The sequence below is a fragment of the Dendrobates tinctorius genome, unplaced genomic scaffold (assembly GCF_039654945.1).
Source record: "Dendrobates tinctorius isolate UK_male_01 unplaced genomic scaffold, ASM3965494v1 ptg000257l, whole genome shotgun sequence".
NCBI classification, from domain to species: Eukaryota; Metazoa; Chordata; class Amphibia; order Anura; family Dendrobatidae; genus Dendrobates; species Dendrobates tinctorius.
This window is the reverse complement of record NW_027361924.1, coordinates 7,038,435-7,065,016: the sequence shown is the minus strand read 5'-3', so window position 1 is coordinate 7,065,016 and position 26,582 is coordinate 7,038,435. Positions and strand designations below refer to the sequence as shown.

At 43.7% G+C, this 26,582-nt stretch overlaps 1 protein-coding gene across 1 annotated transcript in view; it reads right to left on the bottom strand.

Annotated features, from left to right (window-relative positions):
• Positions 1-26,178, bottom strand: part of SEPTIN12 (septin 12) — a 107,789-nt gene extending 81,611 nt beyond the window's left edge. Inside the window, exon 1 of the mRNA XM_073558582.1 lies at positions 25,907-26,178. Coding sequence (XP_073414683.1) covers positions 25,907-25,961 — 55 coding nt within the window. The 5' untranslated portion in view covers positions 25,962-26,178. The remainder of the gene's footprint in view (positions 1-25,906) is intronic.
• Positions 26,179-26,582: the final 404 nt, after the last annotated feature.

The following is a 26,582-nucleotide window of genomic DNA, read 5'->3' as shown; positions in this document are numbered from 1 at the left end:
TATAAAAATGTTAAGATATCTCATTTCAAAGGCATCTGCTTCTTTACTGTCTTGCTGCCATAGGAATGAGGAATGGCCTTCAAGTAGAATTACGACGGAGGATTTCCGAGGTTCTGCGTGCTCCTTGTCTATATATTGTCCATACTTGCTCAGCTGTTAATCCAATCCATACCTTGAAGCGACTTCAAAAGAGAGACACAATGTGCTCCTGACTGAGCGCCCTCATCGTGTTGACACAAGGTGAAGGGTCTTCGGTAGGCGAGCTCGGTGTCATCACAATTACATTGTAATAAAGGTTTATATATAATGGAAATGGTGCATTATCCCCCCTTTGATGAGGCCATTGTGGGGGGGGGGACCTTTGATAGTGGTGTGGGGCAGATCAAAAAAACAGTGGATAGGCTGGTGAAGAAATAGAGAAGAAGATTGCAGGATAGAAACGGAGGCATCCAGCGCTGCCAATCATCTGATTTGCCCTGGGGAGCCAAGCATCAGATCATTCAAGCAAAACCAAACAGATACAGGATCTGAACAATCTTCAAAAAATTGTTTAGTTTGTCTGTAAAATCCAGAAAATGGTCTAAAAAAATCAGATCAATGCAGCCAGTTACCGTATCACTTCATTCCGCATTATTAATCAGATTTATAACACATTTTCTACAAGGAACCCATGTACAGATTACCTTTACCTACAGGGACACCACAATCAGTATCTTATAGATTAAACCAGCCAACGCATAAATGCTGGCTAGAAAAGAATTCAATAGTTTGTCTCCTACTACAACCATGTGACATATCTGGAACCATATCATACATAAGGTTTGGAGCCCTCTGATGACTATGTCTGGGTTAAGGCTGACCACAAGTAGACTCGTTCTACAGTCCAGTCCATTGAAATATGGCAAAGGTTTTGGAAGAACTGGACACTTTTTTCCATCATGTTGGAAAATTTAACTTTTATGGCCTCTTGAAGACCAACTTCCAAGCCCTGTTCCTTGTGTGGAAACTGTTTGGGTAAGAATACAAGGACAGAACAATGGAATGGACACCATTGTAGGCATTTACTACAGACCGCCTGTGCAAGCTGAAGATATGGATGAACTCTTTATGCATCAAATGGCCGAGTTCTCCAAAAAATATGACATAGTTGTCATGGGAGATTTCAACTATCCAGACATTTGTTGGGAATCTCTCTCAGGCAAAACTAACAGGTCAAGGAAATTCTTATCCTCTCTTGCTGACAACTTTATCTTCCAAAAGGTAGGGGAGAAAACAAGGGGAACTGCTACCTTGGATCTAATCCTTACAAACAGGGAGGAAATGGTTGAGGAGGTAAAAGTGGCTGGGACCCTAGGAGGTAGCGACCATGCTATTTTAGAATTTTGGATAACTAGAGGCGGAAGACCTGTGAAGACTCAGACTTCAAGGTTAGATTTCAGAAAGGCAGATTTTAAGGGATTCAGAAAAGAATTGGAGGGATCCAATGGCTGGATATCCTTAAAGACAAAAATGTCCAGGAAGGATGGGAAATCTTGAAAAATGAAATTCTCAAAGCACAATTGTTAACAATTCCAAAAAGAGGGAAGAATAGGAAGGATTTAAGGAAACCAGGATGGATGAACACAGAACTTAAGCAGATGCTAAAAAGGAAGAAAAAAATGTTTATAAAATGGAAAGAGGGAGGCATATCTAAAGAAGAATATAATGCTGTCTGCAGAACCTGCAGGGCACAAATCAGATTATCTAAAGCTGACAATGAATTGAGGCTTGCAAGAGATGTCAAAAGCAATAATAAAGGATTTTGGGGATATGTCAAAAGTAAAAGAAAAGTCAAAGATGCTATAGGATTTTTACAGGATGAAAATGATGAAATGGTAAGACAGGATGTTGAGAAGGCCGAACTTTTAAATTCCTATTTTGCATCTGTTTTCTCTCAGAAAGGAAATGTAACATCAACTGTTCTTCACTGTCCTATTAAGGGAATAGAAGAATCCAGGATATCTATAAACAGAAAGAGAGTGAGGAAACACTTAGCTAACCTAAATGAATTCAAGTCTCCAGGTCCAGATGAATTACACCCAAGAGTACTGAAGGAGATAGCAGAAGAAATTTTTGAACCCCTCTCCATAATCTTTGAAAATTCTTGGAGAACAGGAGAAGTCCCAGAAGACTGGAGAAGAGCAAATGTTGTTCCTATCTTCAAAAAGGGGAAGAAGGTGGACCCAGGCAACTATAGGCTGGTGAGTCTGACTTCTATACCAGGAAAGATCTTTGAACAAATTATTAAACAACATGTATGTCAGTACCTGGATAAGAATGAAGTGATTAAACAGAGTCAGCATGGGTTTGTAACTAATAAGTCATGTCAGACTAACTTAATTTCCTTCTATGACGGAATCACTGATTGGGTGGATCAAGGAAATGCTGTAGATATAGTATATCTTGACTTCAGCAAAGCATTTGACAAAGTCTCTCATACAATCCTTATTGAAAAAATGACTAAGTATGGAATGGACAAGGCAACTGTTAGGTGGATTCATAACTGGCTTAGTGATCGGACCCAAAGAGTGGTCGTAAATGGCTGCACATCCAGTTGGAAGAATGTCTCAAGTGGGGTACCACATTGCTCTGTCCTGGGCCCTGTATTGTTCAACATCTTTATCAACGATTTAGATGAAGGAATTCAGGGTAAACTGATTAAATTTGCTGATGACACAAAGCTAGGAGGGATAGCTAATACTAGAGAAGAGAGAGAGAGGATTCAAAAAGATATAAATAAACTGGAGCAGTGGGCAGCAACTAACAGAATGGTTTTTAACAGGGAAAAATGAAAAGTACTACATCTGGGCAATAAAAATGAAAAAAGCATATACAGAATGGGAGGAATAGGGCTAAGTGACAGCACATGTGAAAAAGACTTGGGCATACTAATAGATCACAGACTGAATATGAGTCAACAGTGTGATGCAGCAGCAAAAAAGGCAAATGCAATTCTAGGATGTATTAACAGAAGCATACAGTCTAGATCACGTGAAGTCATTATTGCCCTCTACTCCTCTTTGGTCAGACCTCATCTGGAATATTGTGTCCAGTTTTGGGCACCACATTTTAAAAAAGACATCAACAAACTGGAGCAAGTTCAGAAAAGAGCGACCAGAATGGTGACCGGTCTGCAAACCCTGTCTTATGAGGAAAGATTGCAGGATTTGGGAATGTTTAGTTTGCAACAGAGAAGACTGAGAGGAGACTTAATAGCTGTCTACAAATATCTAAAGGGCTGTCACATTGTAGAAGGATCATCTTTATTCTCATTTGCACAAGGAAAGACTAGAAGCAATGGGATGAAACTGAATGGGAGGAGACACAGATTAGATATTAGAAAAACTTTTTGACAGAGTGATCAATGAGTGGAACAAGCTGCCACGAGAAGTGGTGAGTTCTCCTTCAATGGAAGTCTTCAGAGGCTGGACAGACATCTGACTGGGATGATTTAGCGAATCCTGCTTTGAGCAGGGGGTTGGACCAGATGGCCCAGGAGGTCCCTTCCAACTCTACGATTCTATGATTCATATGTTGCCCTTAAGTACTAGAACAGTCCTCCTCCACATCGTGCCCTCGAATTATCAAACCATGGAAAATTGCCGTAAACCGTAACTATCCTGGCTTGGTCCCATAATGCAAATTCATTCATATTTTTACAAGGATCAACCAAAGACCAATCACTCATGATGAGGCCTAGCTTCATGGTCATCTTCCAGAAGTTACCTACCATCCACATCAAAGTTCACATACATGGTCAGAGTTACATGCGACACCCATAATCCGAGTTACGTACAACTCAGAAAGATGATTAGGTCTTGACCAGATTAAAGCAGGAATTGTGGGGTTAGCCCATCTTTATGTAACATTAAGAAGAACATGAATATTTACAGGGAATGATGAAGATCAGAGAGCGCAGATTACAGGACAGAAGCAAAACTAAAAAGAAAACCAATTATAGCTGCAGCTGACATGCAGAATTCATCCCGACTGTTCAGAGACCACACCATCAAAAGCCTGAGAGACCCGCCTTCAGTCGCAGAAAGACAGCCAGGAGATGTTATCGGACAGTCATTCCAGTTTTGCAGCAGGGTAGAAAGAAGAGCCAGGTAGAACACAATCCTTCTGTTTAACATGGGAAGCCAGCCATGGAAAGTCTTCAGCAAAGAAAAACCCTCGATAACATCTTCCCATTCTGTCCCAACAATGGTTACCAGGGACATTCATAAGAGGAACTAGGAGACAAGTGGGGCAATGAAGAGACGGAGAGAAAAGTGCGTCAATGAAAGGACAAAAAATGAAAGTCACTCTGAAGGCAGCTTTGTTTTTAACATATGCCTGGATAGAGGACTCCATGGTCATTCAGGCCATTGTCAAGTTCTTCTATGTCAGAGGAGGCCATAATAGTCATGGAGACACCATCATTTGACTACAATTCTTCCACATCTATATTAGAACCAACTTGACTTTGATGAAGCTGCAACAAGAACATACAAATTCAATAACTCCCAACATTTGGTGCCACCCCTGGTTCAGGTCCAGCCAGTAAATCCATAAAACCTTCTGTAAATGTCCACTTTTAGGGCACATTTTTATTAAATTCTTTCATTTGCATGGAACCGTTTTACACAGTGTATTCTAAAACAAGTCTGTATTCCATAGAGAGACAGTCTACTGTATAACAGATAGAATTTACAGTTATGAGTGGTTACCACCTGTGTACATACTCTTAAAGTAAAAAGACTCCGCCTCATAGTAGTCAACATTCCTGAATTTGCTGGAATTGTCTCTAATTTTTGACATACCCAGGGCAGTAAAGCGGTGGGGTTGCCAAAAAATGTAAGAGTCTTAGTGGGAAAACGATAGAGGGACCATTTTCATTTCAATTATTCGGGTTCTGGACTATGTGAATTTCGGCTGACACGACACCTTGGATGCTAAGCACGGTCTAGATAGGATTCATATCCAAATATATACGTCATTGTCTGGGCTTGGGTTTCAAGACATAATTCCGATCACGTCTTCCCCTTCGCTTATTAGACAGAATAACTTGGCTTTTCTTAATGTCTGATCAGGATTTGGGCAGAAGAACTGACCTGAAGTTTCTAGAATCAACTCATATCTCATACAAGAAACATGTGAAGGTTTGAGGCCTGAGGGTGCACTACCGAGAGATACCGTAGGAGGCGTGCCCCATTCTGGTTTTTGTAACATTATGCTAGGGAGACCATTGTGGATTCAGTTCACCATCCACATCAATATATAGAGTACTGGCATCTAAGTATGAAAATTGATATGGAAGGTAGGTATCTTCTAGAAGGTGTCCGTGAAGCTGGGCTTCATCATGGACGATTGGTCACTGAGTTGACTGTTGTAGAAATATGAGTTACTTTCCATTATGTTAGGATGATTATGGCTTACTGAAAAACATGGTTTGGCATTTCAAGGGCCACGACGTGGAAACATACTGTTCTACTGACCCCGCCGCTGTCAATCTCATCTGATACCTTTACCAATTCAAACGTTAACAGGTCAAGTCAATGGCACGAGTCCCAAATCCCTCATAATCCTGCCCCACAGTGTTAACTTTCACAAGTCAGCGACCCCCTCAGGAGGAGAGCTAGGTCTTTGCCTGCAACTCCCATGAGCCTCATCAAAAGACACCACTCCAAATATGCCAAGCATGCCTACGCAGGAGGGCGGCTTCCTTTCTTCCATTTACTGTACCTTTTTATGCGTGAATAATCTGGAACTGACAGTAGAACAATGAGCAGGATAGAGATGATTGGTGTACTGATCCGAGCCTGGGGTGATCCCTTTGAGGGCTTCTTGTGGTAACAGACCATAGGGCCACTTTCTGTATAGTGGACATGGAGACTGTCCAGCGAGAGCTTAAAGGTCCATGGGCCAAGCCAAGAATGGTAAGAGTTATAGGGTTCTATCCTGCTTCTGTCTTCTGCTTCTATCATTCTATCCAGACCCATTTGTCAAAAAGGTTCTCAACCTAAGTTTCTAAAAATCTGATTAGTAATGCCGCCTCAAAGATTGAGATGAGATGCTGCCATCCTTCCGCTTCCATCCAGACCTAATTGTCAAAGAGGTTATTCAAATAAGTTTCTAAAATGTATGATTAACTTCTATATTTTTGCTTCTATCCAGACCTGTTTGCCAAAGAGGTTCTCCATCTAGGTTTCTAAATATCTGATTACTAAAGCCACCTCAGAAACTGGGATGGGAAATTGTAATCCTTCTTCTATCCTTCCACTTCCATCCAGACTTATTTGCCAAAGAGGTTCTCCAAATAGGTTTCTAAAAATCTTATTAGTAATGCCGGCTAAGAGATTGCGATAAGAGGCTTCTGTCCTTCTCGCCAGACCAATATATATGCCCGCCCCACTAAATGAAGCCATGAGCTTGTATCTCCACATATTCTGGGTCCTGAACTCTATATAAGAACCTCACACGTCAGTGCCATTTCATACACTGCGTCCATATCTTCTCGGGGAGATGCTGAGATTTTGTTGTGTTCTAGAAGCCTCCCAGACTCGGTCTCAGCAGTGAAGGGGTTACAGTACAAAGTAATTATGAAGGAAGCTGAACATTCTTTTGTGCAGTTTTTTCCCTGTTCAGCATCAGATTACACCTGGATATTTACCTGTATCTCCCCTTCCCTTCCCCCAACATCCCTCCGCTGCACTGGCTGAGCAGTCACCATCTCGACAGAATGGAAACTAGGACACATGGGTGGTGGGGCCGATTTATTAATCCCTGACCCCGAGTTTTAATTAAGGTGCCTATGTTCAACTGACCCAAAAAGTTATGGTAAAAACTCTATCTGCACCATGACAGGAGGCGCGCGTCAGGGACAGCAGCTGGGCTGAGAATTCCATCCAAATTGGTGGAAAGGTCTCATTTCGATTGCCAGCTGTTTCTTCTGCATGGTCAACGGCCCTTTTGGCAAATGAAAGTGGTTGACTTTTCTGTTGTTTTTTTTTGGCTTGTGCTAGTCTAATGACCTTCAGGATGAAAGGTCAATTAAGATTTTCTACTTATCTACTTAGTCGTTGACAGATCTACCATACGCATAAACCCTACAGTAGTGTTCAGTATCATCAGCAGAAATATTGATACACAAAGTATGTTAAAAGGTTTCAGGCCTTCTAAAGTTTACAATGATGGAAGCTTATTGAAGGTATGACCCTTGTAATGGGAACGCATACATTATAAGTGTAATGTAGCCTCATGCCTATACATTTTTTGCCAGGACGTGGTGGTGGGGGGGTTATTTGTCATTGTTAAGTGTCCTCTTAATCTCCTGACCCGACACATTAAAGTCACTGAATTACAAGAGATTAGCAGCAGCTTCACCGCAAGTTGCAATTGTACGCATCGGATGACCCTAATTACAATGTAACGCACGACCTGTCTCTGGTATGGATCACGTACATGAGAACCATGTCTAGATCATGTTCCTTCATACGTGACGCTGTCTTCCCGGCGTGCGAAGTGTCTGAAGTTTCTCCATAATCCTATAAAGTGTTTAGTCTTCGCATTCTTATCTCCAATCTAATATACCATCTCAGTCTTTAGGTGTGCAATGATTTATCGTTCACAGACTGACACATCCATAATACTAATACGTACAGGAACTTCCATCATACAACATGGGAGGGATGCTGCCATATAGTCAATCTACAGGGATGCTTTAAAGCATTGTGAAAGTGGTCCTTCGCCTACATTTCTATAAATCTGATTACAAAAACCAGCCAAGATTGTGATAGGATGCTTCTATCCTACTCCACAGACCAATTTGCAAAAGAGTTTCTCTACCTAAATTACTGAAAATCAGATTACTAAAACTGGCTAACATTTCTATGAGGGGCTTCTGAAACAAGATTTTGAAACAAGTTCTCCATCTAAATTTCTACAAATCTGATCACTAAAGCTGGCTGAGATAAGGATAAGATGTTCTCTCCTTCTTCTGCTTCTATTCTTCTCTCCAGATCTATTAGTGAAAGAGGTAATCTATTTAAATTTATAGAAATCTGATTACTAAAATCGGCTGAGAAGTTGGGATGAGATGCTTCTATCTTTGTCTCCAGACAGATTTGTGAAAGAGGTTTTCCACATAAATTTCTAAACATATCATTACTAGACTCGGCTGAGACAGGGATGAGATGCTTCTATCCTATCTAGACCAGTGTTTCCCAAACCCCAGTCCTCATGGCCCCCAACATGTCATGTTTTCATGATTTCTTTAGTTTTGCACAGGTTGATGGAAGTATCATGAAAGGCTTCAGGATTTCTATCACCTGTGCAAAAGTTTGCAAATCCTGAAAACATGACCCCCTTGGGAGCCGTGTGGACTGGAGTTTGGGAAAGTCTGATCTAGACCTATTTGTGAAAGAGGTTAACTATCTAAATTTCCAAAAATCTGATCACTAAAACCGGCTCAGAGATTGGAATTAGTTGCTTCTATCCTTCTTCTGCTTCCATTCTTCTCTCCTGAGTCCCTACCTATTATAAAACTTCTTTTACTTTCTAAAAGTCTAAAAATCTGATTACTAAAGCTGGTTGAGATGTTTCTATCTTTCTCTTGCCCATATTCAGACGTATTGTGTTTGTGGAAGATGCTTTCTACTTACATTTCTAATAATTTGATGGCTAGAATCGGCTAAGATAGGGATAAGTTGCTTCTATCCTCCTTCTATTTGAGACTTATTTATGAGAGGTCATCTATGTAAATTTCTAAAAATCTGATTAGTAAAACCAGGGTGATTGGGATATGATGCTTTTATCCTTTGGTTTTTATCCTTCTCTCTAGCCTAAATTGTGAAACTGGATATCTAGTTTAATTTCTAAGAATCTTATTACTAAAGCTGGCTGAAATGGAGAGTAGATGTTTCTATCCAGACCTACTGGTGAAAGAGGTTTTCCACCTAACTTTCTAAAAATCTGATTACTAATATTGGCTAAGATTGGGATGAGATGCTTCCAGTCTGTCTCAAGGCAGATACCACAAAACAAAAATAGGATCCTCTCTACCAAAAAAAATATGTTTGTGGTCCGCCTTTGTATACAGACAGCTGTCAGTCCAACATCTTCCCGAGCTTTCACATAAGCATGTTCAATAGAGGGAAGCAACGCCATCTTCTGCCAGATGCATGTTGTAATCTAACCGGAGGTAGTAGATATTAGGAAACCATCAGGAGCTTACCAAACACAGACTATATACCATATATACCATAACCCTTTTTAACACCGTACCTAGTGATGATAACCATAAAACTTTTTCCATAGTGGTTACCGTCTGATGCATTGACTTCAACGAGCAGCTGCCATTTTCGGCAGATGTTTAGACATGTCAGGCTGATGACATCATGGAGAGATCTTGTGATTTGCTTTTTTCTTGGCTTATTTTTAGAACTGGTTTATGGATGCAATTTATGGGTTGAGAGTCTTTTGGTGAGATTTATGGGATAATAGTACTGCCTGAATTATTAGATCATCAGTCACTTCTGTGTTTTACTTTATAGAAAAATCTGATTAGTAAAGCCAGGTGAGAGAGATCAGAACCTGATATAAGTGCTGCCAGGTCATTCGATCATCAGATAGCTTTTTAGCTCAAGGCTGGATAGTCAATTTGCTAACAGCAGAGACTGAGAGCAGCCACTGGCAGCAGCCACATCCTATTATTCCTCATCTCAGCCTGCACTATTAATCAGATTTTTTGAAAAATAAAGTGGAATAATAAGTTAATTTTATTATAACTTAGCTTGTGGCATAGGATGACAGTTTAGGGTCCCTCTACTGACTGCCATGGATCATCCCCTTCACTGAATTCAGTCTAAAACTTAAAGAGAAGAGCTTTAAGGAGAGGAGAAGGTGCAGTCTTTGCACCCTAGGTGACCCTGTGACTAAATAAATAATCTGGAGTATCTGGATCACTATTCACTATGAGCATTAGTCTATACCCAGGTGCATGTCAGCTCTCCATCATTTTTAAGATCTCTGCTTGCTGACAATGAACATGAATCCAACTGAGTGCAAAAATTATACTCTTTACCATAAAGGACCCAGTAATTTGTTAAGGACAAAAAAGCACTACTAAGCCTTCTATAGTGCGGAGTCCATGCATCTCCCCCCAGGGGGCGTCTAATGAAGGTAATTCTAGTAATCCCCAAATCATTATCCACTTTTAAACATCGTCACTTAGTTCACAAAAGTCATTACAAGTCTGAATAAAAGATTGTTCGCTCATTGGGGAAGAGGAAGGCAGCGCACAATTTACAAGGCGTCCCTCAGCTTCTGTGGTTAACGCCTGGAGGCCATGTTTCCTGACTGGCCCTCCATGACCCCAGCTTATCTCCTCCAGTGAATTGTATGGAGGTAGTCAACTCTTTGCATTTCTACAGAACAGTGCTCACCAAGGTACGGCATGCTGAGAGTTGTAGTTTTGCAACAGTTGGAGAACCACAAGTTGGCAATTAGTCTTACAGAGCTACTTAGGGTTGCCCAAAGTGCCCTCTGTTTTTTTCGGTGTAAAAGTGGGACATTTTGGATATAGGGATTAAGTCAGGACTATCTATAAGGTCTACCCGGACATAGCACCAGGGCTCTGGGGGTCTATTGCTCATTTACCACATAAGAAGACTATACATGTCAAGTGTTGGTTGACTTTGTTTGATTGAGGTCCCGGATCTTCAAGTTTCATCTTAAAAGTTTGTACACTCATATCTAAACCATCGATGTCAATGGAAGTCTTTCTGTAAGGTGCCATGGTCAAACTAATAAACTTAATAAAATAATCGAAAAGTTCTTCCTAAAGTTTCTTCCAACTCTACTTATATCAAACAATGGACCCAAGACGGAGTAAAGATCCCATCCATGGCAGAGAAAACGTCTGTCTATTCTTTTAGGTTCGATATTGTGTACTGGCAAGTTTCAAAGGCTGCCAGATGGACGCCGGATATTTGGACCTTGCCTACAATCCATGTGGCCCAGAGAGCAGTCAGGATACGCACACGGGGCACTGGTGAATACCCATCCTATGTCAAGGAGTAAGACACAACACGAGAGCAAAGTAGGCCAAGTCTGCCGATTTTGGTGGGGCGGAATGGACCCTGACTCTCCCCGATCTCTGAAGAGAAGAGCCATGTAGACTTTCAATGCCCGATTATTTTTTATTAAGGTACCTGGGCATCGAAATGAGGCTCATTGCAAAAAATAAAACATGCTTGACCCAATTGGGAAAAGGATCGGGCATGCTGAAATCCAACCAACCATGTAGGTAAAATCAACCCACCATTGTACACGTTAGATCTGTCGATATTTAAGACTGAAAGTGGGCACATAATAAAATAGCTCTTAATTGTGAACCCGTAACTATACAATGAGTGAGGAAATTATAGGTTTGGGATATAGGAGCCACCTCTATCTACCTCTGTTATGGTAATGGCACAATGTTTGGCATTAGGAGACAACAGGTTAAATTGTGTTGCTTTTGCCAACATTCCTCCTATGAACTGAGCATGACAAAGTAGGGAGGGAAAAAGTCCCATCCTCCAACCTAATCAATTCAGTATTATCACAGCCATAAAACAGGTCCTAATAGGCAGGAGGCAAGTAAGATCTTGTGCTGGAGGGAACGTGTGCCCAATGATTCCCCTCACTCAGCATGTCACCTCCAAGGAATGCTCACCCCCTCGTAGACAGATCCACGTCCTCGAAGGAACATGAGGGTTTTCTTCATTTCCACATTTGAGGATGATTCCTTTTAAAATTCACGTCACTGAAAAATGCTGGATTGTGGAGAAGATAAGAAGGGACAAAGATTGGGGTGCTGATTAGTGATAGGTAAAGGTAAGGGATACACAGGAGACAGCAGATACAGAGACAGTGGTAAAGGACCGGAATCAGGATGGGTAAAGGACCGGAATCGGGATGGGTAAAGGACCGGAATCAGGATGGGTAAAGGACCGGAATCGGGATGGGTAAAGGACCGGAATCGGGATGGGTAAAGGACAGGAATCGGGATGGGTAAAGGATATGAATATGGATGGGTAAAGGACAAGAATCAGGATGGGTAAAGGACAGAAATTGGGATGGGTAAAGGACAGAAATCGGGATGGGTAAAGGACAGGAATCAGGATGGGTAAAGGACAGGAATCGGGATGGGTAAAGGATATGAATCTGGATGGGTCAAGGACAGGAATCGGGATGGGTAAAGGATATGAATATGGATTGGTAAAGGATAGGAATCAGGATGGGTAAAGGATAGGAATCGGGATGGGTCAAGGATATGAATCTGGATGGGTCAAGGATAGGAATCGGGATGGGTAAAGGACCGGAATCGGGATGGGTAAAGGATAGGAATCGGGATGGGTAAAGGGATTCAGAGAAGGGAAAGGACTGTGGGCAGATGTACTGGTAGAGAAATAAGGGATCTTAGGCATGTTGACAGAGAGGGGCAGAGATCATGTTCAGTTAGAAAAAGGGCAGGGTCACTGGACAGATAGGCAAGAAGGGTAGAGGTTGTGGGCAGGTAACATAGACAAGGGCAGGAATTGAGGGCAGGTAGGAGAAAAGAACAGAGATACTGCACAGATACATAGAGAAAGGAAAATTGGGCAGGTACACAGAAAAGACCTGAGATGATGGTCAGGAAGGTGGAGAAGGGCAAGGACACAGGACTGAAAGGGAGAGAATAGCAGGGATCATGGTCAGGTAGGCAGGGCAGGAATATGAGAGAAGAGCAGAAATTGTGGACAATTTGGAATAGAAAGGCAGGTATACAGGGCAGGTAGGCAGAGGCCTGGTAGAGAAACACCGGTAATATACTGTATGTAGGTAGGTAGGCAGGGAAGGGCAGGCATCCAGGACAAGTAGGCAATAAAGGGCAGGGTTCCTAGGCAGGTAAGGGTCCAGAAAAGACACAAAGACAGGGATTGTGGGAAGGTAGATAGAGGGAAGAGATAGTGGTCAGATAAGAAGGGAAGGGCAAAGATATTAGGAGAGGAAGGGCAGGGATTGTGAGCAGTTAGGCAGAGTGGGATAGAGATAGAAAATGAGCCAGGAAGGGAAGTGATAGCCCACAGGTAGGAGAAGGGCAGGGATACGAGAGAAAGGCAGGGATTGTGGGCAGGTAGGAAGAGAATGGCAGGGATCAAGGACAAGTGGGCAGAGAAGGGCAGGAAACGGGGGCCGTTAAATGGAGAACGATATGGCTGAAAGATAGGGCAGAGATCATTCATGAACAGGCAGAGATGGACAAGCTGAGAAGGGCAATGAAGAAGCTCTGCAGAGGAAGGCAGACAATAATGGAGAAGTCTGCAGCCAGAGGTTTGAGTGACAGGCGCAGGGGCACAGGTTTAACCGCTCGTTGCCCGCAGCGCTCCCCAAACAGATACGATCTGCTTTATGTTTCAGTCCGTCCTGTGCTCTCTCCGTTCTGAGCACTGACAGGTTTTGCCTGCGGCCATAAAGACGAGAGCAACTTCAACAAACTGTAAAGGAAATTGAACAGTGAAAAAATTACAATTTGAACTGTTTTTATAACCGAGAAATTGAAACGATCTAGGCGATTTCCCTTTAAATAGTTTCCCTTGGAGAATGACATCATCCCGCATAGATAATCCCAGAAGACAAATGACCCCACATTGACAAATATGACAAGACCAAGCAGGAGGAAGCTATTTTTCTGTGCGCTTTAATCCCGGGTGGAGATCTGTTTTCCGGACCGTTCCAAATGTGTCCAACTTATTAAGAGGCCTGCACCTTTTCAAAACCATGGCTCAGATTACTGGGTTTTTTTTTCAACCAATAAATCAGAAATGGGGGCGCTGTTGCATTGGTGTCTATGGTATTTTTTTGCCATGATAATTGTGAAAAGTGGTAGTGCATGTCATTAAACGAAAATTGACTTTTTAAATAGGATTTTATAAGTGACATCCAGAGAAAATCTAGACTCTTCTTGATGAAATGCAACAAAATACAATAAATTACATTAACCTACAGTTCTGGAAAGAAACGCTACATCCCCTTTAAGTAACCTCCTTGATCTTGGTTCTTACACATTCCATTCATTCTGTGTTTTATTCAGCCATATTTCCAGTCGGGTATGTTTTTTTGTTTCCCTTCCGAACTAATCCGTCAGCGAAGAATCTGAGTAAAAGGTGAGAATTGGAGCTCAGTAAACAGCGGAGACAGCGAGAGAAAGAAAAAGGATATTTGATGTATTAAAAGTGCTGGGGGACATTATATCCCTCGCTACATCAAACACAAGCCACGTATTGTCCGGCCAGGATGAAAAGGCTCCCACGCTTTGTCCGGACCACGCCCCTGGCAAGGATCGCCACCTTTCATCTTTGCCCTCTGTTATAATGAATGTCCCTACGGGAAGAAAGTGTCAGATCGTTATCCTCCCATATAGGAGAACTCGGCAATGCTGGGGCAAATGAGGCTGTGGATTATCACCCGCAAGGGCGAGCGGAAGAAAAAAAATAGCTACCAAATTTTTGAGTAAAAAAAGATATTAGACTTTAGGGGCCCCTAAAAATCAAAATTTGCCCTCTCTCCTAGTCTATGGTGACACCTTTACACTTTTTTTTGGCTTCTTCCTTCCATTAAGTACAGCGGTATGACCATCGCACCGATCCCCCTTGTGGGGTCCATGGAGGCTCTTGGCGTAGTGGGGCCCTATTTGAAGTTGTGCTTTGGGCTCTATAACTGTAGATACCTGGGATAATGGCTCCAATGGTTGCCCTAGCCAATAGTGGATGGCGGAGCTCTCCTGGAACCCCGAACCCCCCTCCAGTTATGCTCCTAATGGGGCCCCATAGTGAATTATTGGCTGTCCGCCCATTGGGCAACATCTACCATACCAAGATGACGGGATCACTGCTCCTCCTGACACCAGTCGGCACTGCTGCAATGTGCGGGGCCCCCACTGTTATGGGGCTGTCAAAACATTTCTGGAGTGCTTGTAGTAAAAATGGAAGATAAATGCCCGGGAGTAAGAGAGATTGATGAGCGTGTTTACCGCAAAGGGGAACGTGTGCGTGGCGCAATGACAGAGGGGCGGTAATATTATCACTACATCTGGTCTAGAGCACCACTCAAGAATAATATAATCTGGGTATAGTATAAGGCACTGAATATGGCACTAATATAATGCAGTATTATACGGCACTAATGCATGGTAGTATTATACGGCACTAATACATGGTAGTATTATATGGCACTAATACATGGTAGTATTATATGGCACTAATACATGGTAGTATTATATGGCACTAATACATGGTAGTATTATATGGCACTAATACATGGTAGTATTATATGGCACTAATACATGGTAGTATTATATGGCACTAATACATGGTAGTATTATATGGTGTTCCACCACTCTCCCCCTCGCCTCTTCATACTTCCCAGGCCGCGGCGTCCCGGCACACCTCCAGAGCTCGAGCGCGCCGCCCGACATCCTCACTTCCGGTCTCGCGGCCGGCTCTGGGTCCCGTTGGGCGCGCTTTTGCATATCCCGCAGCTCTGACTGTGGCCGCGGTAATTCTGACGTCTCTATGGTCCTGGAGGACCTTAACCCAGAAGTCCTCCGTCGCGCATTCCCTATATCAGGCGGCTGCGCCTGATTATCGTCTTGTTCCTTGCTAGGCCTGCTTGGTGCCTGCATGGTCGCTCTCTGTACTCAGGTCCACTAACTTGTACTCTGGCGTGCATCCTAGTAGCGCTCTCCACTGCCTTGTACCCAGGCGTGCTTCCCAGTATGCGCTCTGCACTATCTTGTACCCCGCGTGCCCCCTTGTACACGCTTTACGCACTCCTGTACCCAGCGTGCCCCCTTGTACACGCTTTACGCACTCCTGTACCCAGCGTGCCCCTGTGTACACGCTTTACACACTCCTGTACCCTGCGTGTCCCCGTCTTCACCCTGCTAGACAAGGTCTCTCGCGCCTCCTTCGAGCCGGCCACCTGGTTCCAGTGGTCGTGGTACTTTATCCCCCTGGGTCTGCCCCTGACGCTCCCTGTATAGGGGGTGGTTCTCACTAGGTCAGCTCACCCAGGGTGGGTTTGTATCACGGTCCAGAGGGTCCACTCCAGGAGTCGTTATATATGTCACTTTTACTGTACATGGCACTATTACATGGCAGTATTATATGGCACTATTAGGCTGAGTGCAGACGGACTTTTTTGCCCTGCGGATTTTTCCGCACAGAATTGAAGAAATCCACAGGTCAAATGACCTGCATTTTTCCTGCGGATTTCTTCCATTTTTAATGCGGTTTTCTTGCGGTTTTCCACTGCGGTTTTCCCCCTGCGGAGTTGGAGACTGGGGAGGTGGAAAACCACACAAAAGAAGTGACATGCTGCGGATTTTGTACCGCAGGAAAACCGTGCGGAAAAATCCGCAGCGTCTGCACAGCGTTTTTTTTTCTCATTGATTTACATGCTACTGTACATCACAATGCGGATCCGCAGCGTTTCTGCACGGTAAAATCCGCTGCGGATCCACAGAAATTCTGCATCATGTGCACACAGCCTTACATGGCAGTATTGTATGGCACTCTTACATGGCAGCATTATATGGCACTATTACATGGCAGTTTTACATGGCAGTATTATATGGCACTAATAATAAATAATAATAATAATCTTTATTTTTATATAGCGCTAACATATTCCGCAGCGCTTTACAGTTTGCATACATTTTTCATCACTGTCCCCGATGAGGCTCACAATCTAAATTCCCTATCAGTATTGTCTTTGGAGTGTGGGAGGAAACTGGAGTACCCGGAGGAAACCCACGCAAACACGGGGAGAACATACAAACTCCTTGCAGATGTTGTCCTTGGGGTTCATTCTTAAGATGCTGTATGTCCTGTTTCGGGACCCTTCCTAAGACCCACACCTCAGACAACCATTCCTAAACTACAAGGACCCTCATCCTGTAGCCTTCAGTGTCTGATGTTCCCCAGAATACCAGACACAAAGAGGATGATCCCCATATGGCCAGGAAACAAGAGTGTCACCGCCTGGATGACGACTCCCAGAATGGACAGGGGGTTTGGCGGCTTTCATGTTTTGTGTTTACAAATGGCATCTCAAGTGGAGACCCCTTCCAGAAGTTGCTGCCATTTGCCACTAAATTGTTCCAACTCTTGAGCTTATCAAAAAGACAGCAATGCGGGGGAAGGGAGGGTGTGCAAACTTATACAAACACAGAGAACAGACAAAGGAGGCAGACAGTGAAATCCCCTCATTTCTGTACACATGGAGTGTTAGGACACAGCACATACATGTGGTTGGGGGGTCATTTATGCTAAACAGTCCCCTGAAGGGTGCGAGGCCACTTTCATTTTTTTGGGATGATTTTTCCATTAAGTAGAGCCCCCCTAACAAGATGGGAACGCGACAACGTACGGTAATAATTTCAATGTAAACGTCGCATGATATGGCTGCAACATTGCGCGAGGGCCTAGCAGTAATGGCACAATGCCTTGCCCGTCCATGAGGTGGCGTCAGATCAACAAACCGCTGCGTCTGTGTGGGCACTGGGCATGGTATTATTATGTGGGGCTATGCCAAGTATTATTATATAGCGGGAGTCCCCATCCAGGGGCTCACGGCCTCCTGATGTGTGGATTGTGGCTCTCAGTTCAGGCGAGTGCCATTCTCAATTTATCGGCTTCCACGGAGGGCATTATTACTATATAAAGGGGCACTCAGGACAACATTTCTTGATAAGGGGCACGCCGAATGTTATAAGAGGGCACAAGGGGCATTATTACTTGTTAATGGAGCACCTAGAACATTATTACTTGTTAAGGGGAACCTAGGACATTATTACTTGTTAAGGGGCACCTAGGACATTATTACTTGTTAAGGGGCACCTAGGACATTATTACTTGTTAAGGGGGCACCTAGGACATTATTACTTGTTAAGGGGGCACCGAGGACATTATTACTTGTTAAGGGGAACCTAGGACATTATTACTTGTTAAGGGGGCACCGAGGACATTATTACTTGTTAAGGGGCACCTAGGACATTATTACTTGTTAAGGGGCACCTAGGACATTATTACTTATTAAGGGGCACCTGGGGCATTATTATTTGTTAAGGGGCACCTAGGACATTATTACTTGTTAAGGGGGCACCTAGGACATTATTACTTGTTAAGGGGGCACCTAGGACATTATTACTTGTTAAGGGGAACCTAGGACATTATTACTTGTTAAGGGGGCACCTGGGGCATTATTACTTGTTAAGGGGCACCTAGGACATTATTACTTGTTAAGGGGCACCGAGGACATTATTACTTGTTAAGGGGCACCTAGGACATTATTACTTGTTAAGGGGGCACTGAGGACATTATTACTTGTTAAGGGGGCACCTAGGACATTATTACTTGTTAAGGGTCACCGAGGACATTATTACTTGTTAAGGGGCACCTGGGGCATTATTATTTGTTAAGGGGCACCGAGGACATTATTACTTGTTAAGGGGAACCTAGGACATTATTACTTGTTAAGGAGGCACCTAGGACATTATTACTTGTTAAGGGGGCACCAAGGACATTATTACTTGTTAAGGGGAACCTAGGACATTATTACTTGTTAAGGGGCACCTAGGACATTATTTCTTGTTAAGGAGGCACTTGGGGCATTATTACTTGTTAAGGGGGCACCGAGGACATTATTACTTGTTAAGGGGCACCGAGGACATTATTACTTGTTAAGGGGGCACCAAGGGCATTATTACTTGTTAAGGGGCACCGAGGACATTATTACTTGTTAAGGGGCACCTAGGACATTATTACTTGTTAAGGGGGCACTGAGGACATTATTACTTGTTAAGGGGGCACCTAGGACATTATTACTTGTTAAGGGGCACCGAGGACATTATTACTTGTTAAGGGGCACCTGGGGCATTATTATTTGTTAAGGGGCACCTAGGACATTATTACTTGTTAAGGGAGCACCTGGGGCATTAATACTTGTTAACGGGGCAAATGGGGCATTATTACTTGTTAAGGGGCACCTAGGACATTATTACTTGGTAAGGGGCACCTAGGACATTATTACTTGTTAAGGGGCACCTAGGACATTATTACTTATTAAGGGGCACCTGGGGCATTATTACTTGTTAAGGGGCACCTAGGACATTATTACTTGTTAAGGGGCACCTAGGACATTATTACTTGTTAAGGGGCACCGAGGACATTATTACTTGTTAAGGGAGCACCTGGGGCATTATTACTTGTTAAGGGGCACCGAGGACATTATTACTTGTTAAGGGGAACCTAGGACATTATTACTTGTTAAGGAGGCACCTAGGACATTATTACTTGTTAAGGGGGCACCAAGGACATTATTACTTGTTAAGGGGAACCTAGGACATTATTACTTGTTAAGGAGGCACTTGGGGCATTATTACTTGTTAAGGGGGCACCGAGGACATTATTACTTGTTAAGGGGGCACCAAGGGCATTATTACTTGTTAAGGGGCACCGAGGACATTATTACTTGTTAAGGGGCACCGAGGACATTATTACTTGTTAAGGGGGCACTGAGGACATTATTACTTGTTAAGGGGGCACCAAGGGCATTATTACTTGTTAAGGGGCACCTAGGACATTATTACTTGTTAAGGGGCACCAAGGACATTATTGCTTGTTAAGGGGGCACCAAGGGCATTATTACTTGTTAAGGGGCACCGAGGACATTATTACTTGTTAAGGGGCACCTAGGACATTATTACTTGTTAAGGGGGCACTGAGGACATTATTACTTGTTAAGGGGCACCTAGGACATTATTACTTGTTAAGGGGCACCGAGGACATTATTACTTGTTAAGGGGCACCTGGGGCATTATTATTTGTTAAGCGGCACCGAGGACATTATTACTTGTTAAGGGAGCACCTGGGGCATTAATACTTGTTAACGGGGCAAATGGGGCATTATTACTTGTTAAGGGGCACCTAGGACATTATTACTTGTTAAGGGGCACCTAGGACATTATTACTTGTTAAGGGGCACCTAGGACATTATTACTTGTTAAGGGGCACCTAGGACATTATTACTTATTAAGGGGCACCGAGGACATTATTACTTGTTAAGGGGCACCTGGGGCATTATTATTTGTTAAGGGGCACCGAGGACATTATTACTTGTTAAGGGAGCACCTGGGGCATTAATATTTGTTAACGGGGCAAATGGGGCATTATTACTTGTTAAGGGGCACCTAGGACATTATTACTTGTTAAGGGGCACCTAGGACATTATTACTTGTTAAGGGGCACCAAGGACATTATTACTTGTTAAGGGGGCACCAAGGGCATTATTACTTGTTAAGGGGCACCGAGGACATTATTACTTGTTAAGGGGCACCTAGGACATTACTACTTGTTAAGGGGGCACTGAGGACATTATTACTTGTTAAGGGGCACCTAGGACATTATTACTTGTTAAGGGGCACCGAGGACATTATTACTTGTTAAGGGGCACCTGGGGCATTATTATTTGTTAAGGGGCACCGAGGACATTATTACTTGTTAAGGGAGCACCTGGGGCATTAATACTTGTTAACGGGGCAAATGGGGCATTATTACTTGTTAAGGGGCACCTAGGACATTATTACTTGTTAAGGGGCACCTAGGACATTATTACTTGTTAAGGGGCACCTAGGACATTATTACTTGTTAAGGGGCACCTAGGACATTATTACTTATTAAGGGGCACCGAGGACATTATTACTTGTTAAGGGGCACCTGGGGCATTATTATTTGTTAAGGGGCACCTGGGGCATTATTATTTGTTAAGGGGCACCGAGGACATTATTACTTGTTAAGGGAGCACCTGGGGCATTAATACTTGTTAACGGGGCAAATGGGCCATTATTACTTGTTAAGGGGCACCTAGGACATTATTACTTGTTAAGGGGCACCGAGGACATTATTACTTGTTAAGGGGCACCTAGGACATTATTACTTATTAAGGGGCACCGAGGACATTATTACTTGTTAAGGGAGCACCTGGGGCATTATTACTTATTAAGGGGCACCTGGGGCATTATTATTTGTAAGGGGGCACCGAGGACATTATTACTTGTTAAGGGGCACCTGAGGCATAATTACTTGGTGAGTGGGCTACTCGGGCACTATTACTTCTTAAGGTGGCACTGAAGGGGGATTTTTAATTCATAAATGGGCAATTGGGAAATTGTAACTTTTAAAAGGGCGCACAGGAGACATTTAAGATTTCATCTCATGCAATGTGTCTCAATCACTTCTCAAGTTAAGAAAAGTTGTTGACCCCAACAGTACAGGTATAAGAAATAGTAATCCCCCAAAAAACTGCCTCTTTAAAGGTGGATGCAAAGAATGGTGGTGGCAAAAAATGCTTAGAATTGCCCCCCAAAGGGGTAGCCCATGAAATACAGGGACAATGCTTGGGAGGAACTAATAAGATGGCATTTATTGACTCCTATATGGGAAATCAGCCCGGTTATATAATGTGAGGCATCCAACATGGGGGCAGATTTATCAGTGAAATTCTCTGCTGCTCATAGCAACCAATCATAGCGCAGCTTTCATGTCTAAAATTACTCTGGAAGAATGAAAGCTGCACTATGATAGGTTGCTATGGGCAACTACAACAGTGGAGCTAGGTTTGAGGCCTAGTGACATAAACATGTCTCCCGATAGCGATCGCTCCCTTCTTGTGTGGGCGACATTTCCTCCTTACTTGACCGACTGTTTGTTTATGCAAATTCCATCTATTTTTTTTCCTTTTAATTTGTTCTATGCAGATAATGAGCGCGGGATTGCGGCTGGAGATGATTATCGTGGATGATGGAGTCCCTGGGCGCATTTTCATTGGTGAGGAGACTTTATATAGAAAAAATATTGTATAAAAACATGTTAACCCCCATCTCCCCAATACTGTTGCTTGCTGTCAGCGAATGGAGACCTAATCTAGCCGACTCCCTGGAAAGTGGTGTGCTGCAGTCCACCAGACCACCGCCATACATGAGGTGACCGCCATTATCAACGACGGCAAGAACAATCACTCTCATCATTTCATGTCCTCCTGATCGCAAACCCCATCTCGGATGGTGTGCCGACGAGGGGTTAATAGGAGGGGACACAGGCCAATGTTGATTAAAGGGCTTTTATATGGGGCCCCGCAGACCCCCAGGGGCCAGAAAAGTCTCTGAGTGGAAAACTATTTTAACCCTATAAGAAAAACACAAGTCGTAATTCATCTTCCACAAATGATCATTGGGGAATTCCGGCTCCTGATATACATCTATCTGTAGGACTACAAGTCTCATCATGCCCTGTCATCTGAGTAGAGTGAGCGACTTTCCTGGTACTAGAGATCCTGAAAGAGGCAATGAGCGGATACCCAGACCGTCATGACAGCGCCTAATAGTAATATATATATATATATATATATATATATATATATATATATATATATATATGTGTGTGTATAATGTGTAGTGGAGCCGAGAGTCTGATGTAGCAGAGCAAGAAGATTGTCAAGTGGCAAAAAGATCCATTTGTCACTTATGGCAAAGCTAGATGGTAGATGTAGATACACAGCTCAGCAGTCAGTATCACACAGGAGAGGATTAGATACACGGCTCAGCAGTCAGTATCACACAGGAGAGAATTAGATACACAGCTCAGCAGTCAGTATCACACAGGAGAGGATTAGATACACAGCTCACCAGTCAGTATCACACAGGATAGGATTAGATACACAGCTCAGCAGCCAGTATCACACAGGATAGGATTAGATACACAGCTCAGCAGTCAGTATCACACAGGATAGGATTAGATACATGGCTCAGCAGACAATATCACACAGGATAGGATTAGATACATGGCTCAGCAGTCCGTATCACACAGGAGAGGATTAGATACACGGCTCAGCAGTCAGTATCACACAGGATAGGATTAGATACACGGCTCAGCAGTCCGTATCACAGGAGAGGATTAGATACACGGCTCAGCAGTCAGCATCACACAGGAGAGGATTAGATACATGGCTCAGCAGTCAGTATCACACAGGATAGGATTAGATACACGGCTCAGCAGACAGTATCACACAGGAGAGGATTAGATACACGGCTCAGCAGACAGTATCACACAGGATAGGATTAGATACACAGCTCAGCAGTCAGTATCACATAGGACAGAATTAGATACATGGCTCAGCAGACAGTATCACACAGGATAGGATTAGATACACGGCTCAGCAGACAGTATCACAAAGGAGAGGATTAGATATACAGCTCAGCAGACAGTATCACACAGGAGAAGATTAGATACACAGCTCAGCAGTCAGTATCACACAGGAGAAGATTAGATACACAGCTCAGCAGTCAGTATCACACAGGACAGGATTAGATACACGGCTCAGCAGACAGTATCACACAGGATAGGATTAGATACACGGCTCAGCAGACATTATCACACAGGAGAGGATTAGATACACGGCTCAGCAGTCAGTATCACACAGGAGAGGATTAGATACACAGCTCAGCAGTCAGTATCACACAGGAGAGGATTAGATACACAGCTCAGCAGTCAGTATCACACAGGAGAGGATTAGATACACAGCTCACCAGTCAGTATCACACAGGATAGGATTAGATACACAGCTCAGCAGCCAGTATCACACAGGATAGGATTAGATACACAGCTCAGCAGTCAGTATCACACAGGATAGGATTAGATACATGGCTCAGCAGACAATATCACACAGGATAGGATTAGATACATGGCTCAGCAGTCCGTATCACACAGGAGAGGATTAGATACACGGCTCAGCAGTCAGTATCACACAGGATAGGATTAGATACACGGCTCAGCAGTCCGTATCACAGGAGAGGATTAGATACACGGCTCAGCAGTCAGCATCACACAGGAGAGGATTAGATACATGGCTCAGCAGTCAGTATCACACAGGATAGGATTAGATACACGGCTCAGCAGACAGTATCACACAGGAGAGGATTAGATACACGGCTCAGCAGACAGTATCACACAGGATAGGATTAGATACACAGCTCAGCAGTCAGTATCACATAGGACAGAATTAGATACATGGCTCAGCAGACAGTATCACACAGGATAGGATTAGATACACGGCTCAGCAGACAGTATCACAAAGGAGAGGATTAGATATACAGCTCAGCAGACAGTATCACACAGGAGAAGATTAGATACACAGCTCAGCAGTCAGTATCACACAGGAGAAGATTAGATACACAGCTCAGCAGTCAGTATCACACAGGACAGGATTAGATACACGGCTCAGCAGACAGTATCACACAGGATAGGATTAGATACACGGCTCAGCAGACATTATCACACAGGAGAGGATTAGATACACGGCTCAGCAGTCAGTATCACACAGGAGAGGATTAGATACACAGCTCAGCAGTCAGTATCACACAGGAGAGGATTAGATACACAGCTCAGCAGACAGTATCACAAAGGAGAGGATTAGATATACAGCTCAGCAGACAGTATCACACAGGAGAAGATTAGATACACAGCTCAGCAGTCAGTATCACACAGGAGAAGATTAGATACACAGCTCAGCAGTCAGTATCACACAGGACAGGATTAGATACACGGCTCAGCAGACAGTATCACACAGGATAGGATTAGATACACGGCTCAGCAGACATTATCACACAGGAGAGGATTAGATACACGGCTCAGCAGTCAGTATCACACAGGAGAGGATTAGATACACAGCTCAGCAGTCAGTATCACACAGGAGAGGATTAGATACACGGCTCAGCAGTCAGTATCACACAGGAGAGGATTAGATACATGGCTCAGCAGACAGTATCACATATGATGTACTAGCATTAGATGCATTATATGAAGAAAATATCACAACTAATATTAGATACACAGCTCAGCAGACAGTTCAGACGTGATAGGATTAGATGCACTAGCATTAGATGAAGAAAGTATCACACACGATAAGATGACATACAGTGACTGATTAGACAGTATCACACATGGTAATATTAGATACACTGCTGAGCAGAGTCACACATATGATAGGCTTAGATACTCAGCTTAGCAGTTTCATACATCATAGGATTAGATACACAGCATCACACTTTACTTTATTAGATACAAGAGCTCTGCCGAAATTATCACACAGGATATGATTAGATACAGTGACTGATTAGACAGTATCACACAGGAGAGGATTAGATACACGACTCAGGAGACAGTACCACACAGGACAGGATTAGATACACGGCTCAGCAGTCAGTATCGCACAGGATAGTATTAGATACACGGCTCAGCAGACAGTATCACACAGGGTATGATTAGATACAGTGTGACTGATTAGACAGTACCACACAGGACAGGATTAGATACACGGCTCAGCAGTCAGTATCGCACAGGATATGATTAGATACACGGCTCAGCAGTCAGTATCACACAGGAGAGGATTAGATACACAGCTTACCAGTCAGTATCACACAGGATAGGATTAGATACACAGCCCAGCAGTCAGTATCACACAGGAGAGGATTAGATACACGGCTCAGCAGGGCTGCAAGTTTATCAGACAGAAGTTAGATGCAGCAGAGCGCAGATTCTACGTTTGTCACTTTCTGCAGCTCGGTTTGGCATAGGACTGCTGCCGTTCCCGTCTACACTTTACCAACTTATTACTAACAGTTGCTATTTCTATATCGCCAACATATTCCGCAGCACTTTACAATTCAGAGGTGCGATCAGACACTGCAGAGGTGGATTTGTCGCTCAGCTCTGCTACATCTGCAGTTCCATTGAATCCTTACCTTCGAAGTCAGAGAGGATCCCCTCCAAGTGGTCGTTGACCGATAAGTGAGCCATCCTCAACCCCCCTCCTCGATCGCTGCGGCTAAGAATAAGCCCCCTGTACAGCGAGACTCAAATGCCGGGGCTGAGCGAGGCGAGGTCCCACATGTGACGATCCAGTGATCCCCCTGGCTCAGTGATCACTGCACTGTGAGCTGCAGGGTCCAGGAGTGGAGGGAGCAGAGCCACAATCCCCTCCTCCAGATGATGAGGAGCAGCTACACCCCCACATACCTTGTAGGATTCCCCATCCTCTGCACATCTGGAAGCTGGGAGGGGGCAGAGGTGGAGGAGGGGGTGCAGCCGAATCCTGGCCTTCTCCTGTTTAACTCTTCTCCTGCTGAGTAACATAAATGCAAAAAAATGTTACTCTTGCGCAATGTTTAATGTCTGCGGATTGTAAGCTCCTGGGACCAGTATCCGACCCAGTGGGAATGTCTCCCCCAGACCCAGAGGTGCCATTACTGTAGGATGGGGAGTTCTGCAACTCTCTCATAGACTTGTCACAACTGTATCTGGATCATCCTGCACTGATACATTGTAACAAACTATCAGCAGGAGAGATTTGTGCTGCTGATGCGTTCAACTCACAGAGGATTGTCTACATGGGGTACAACTGTAACAAACCCTCAGCTG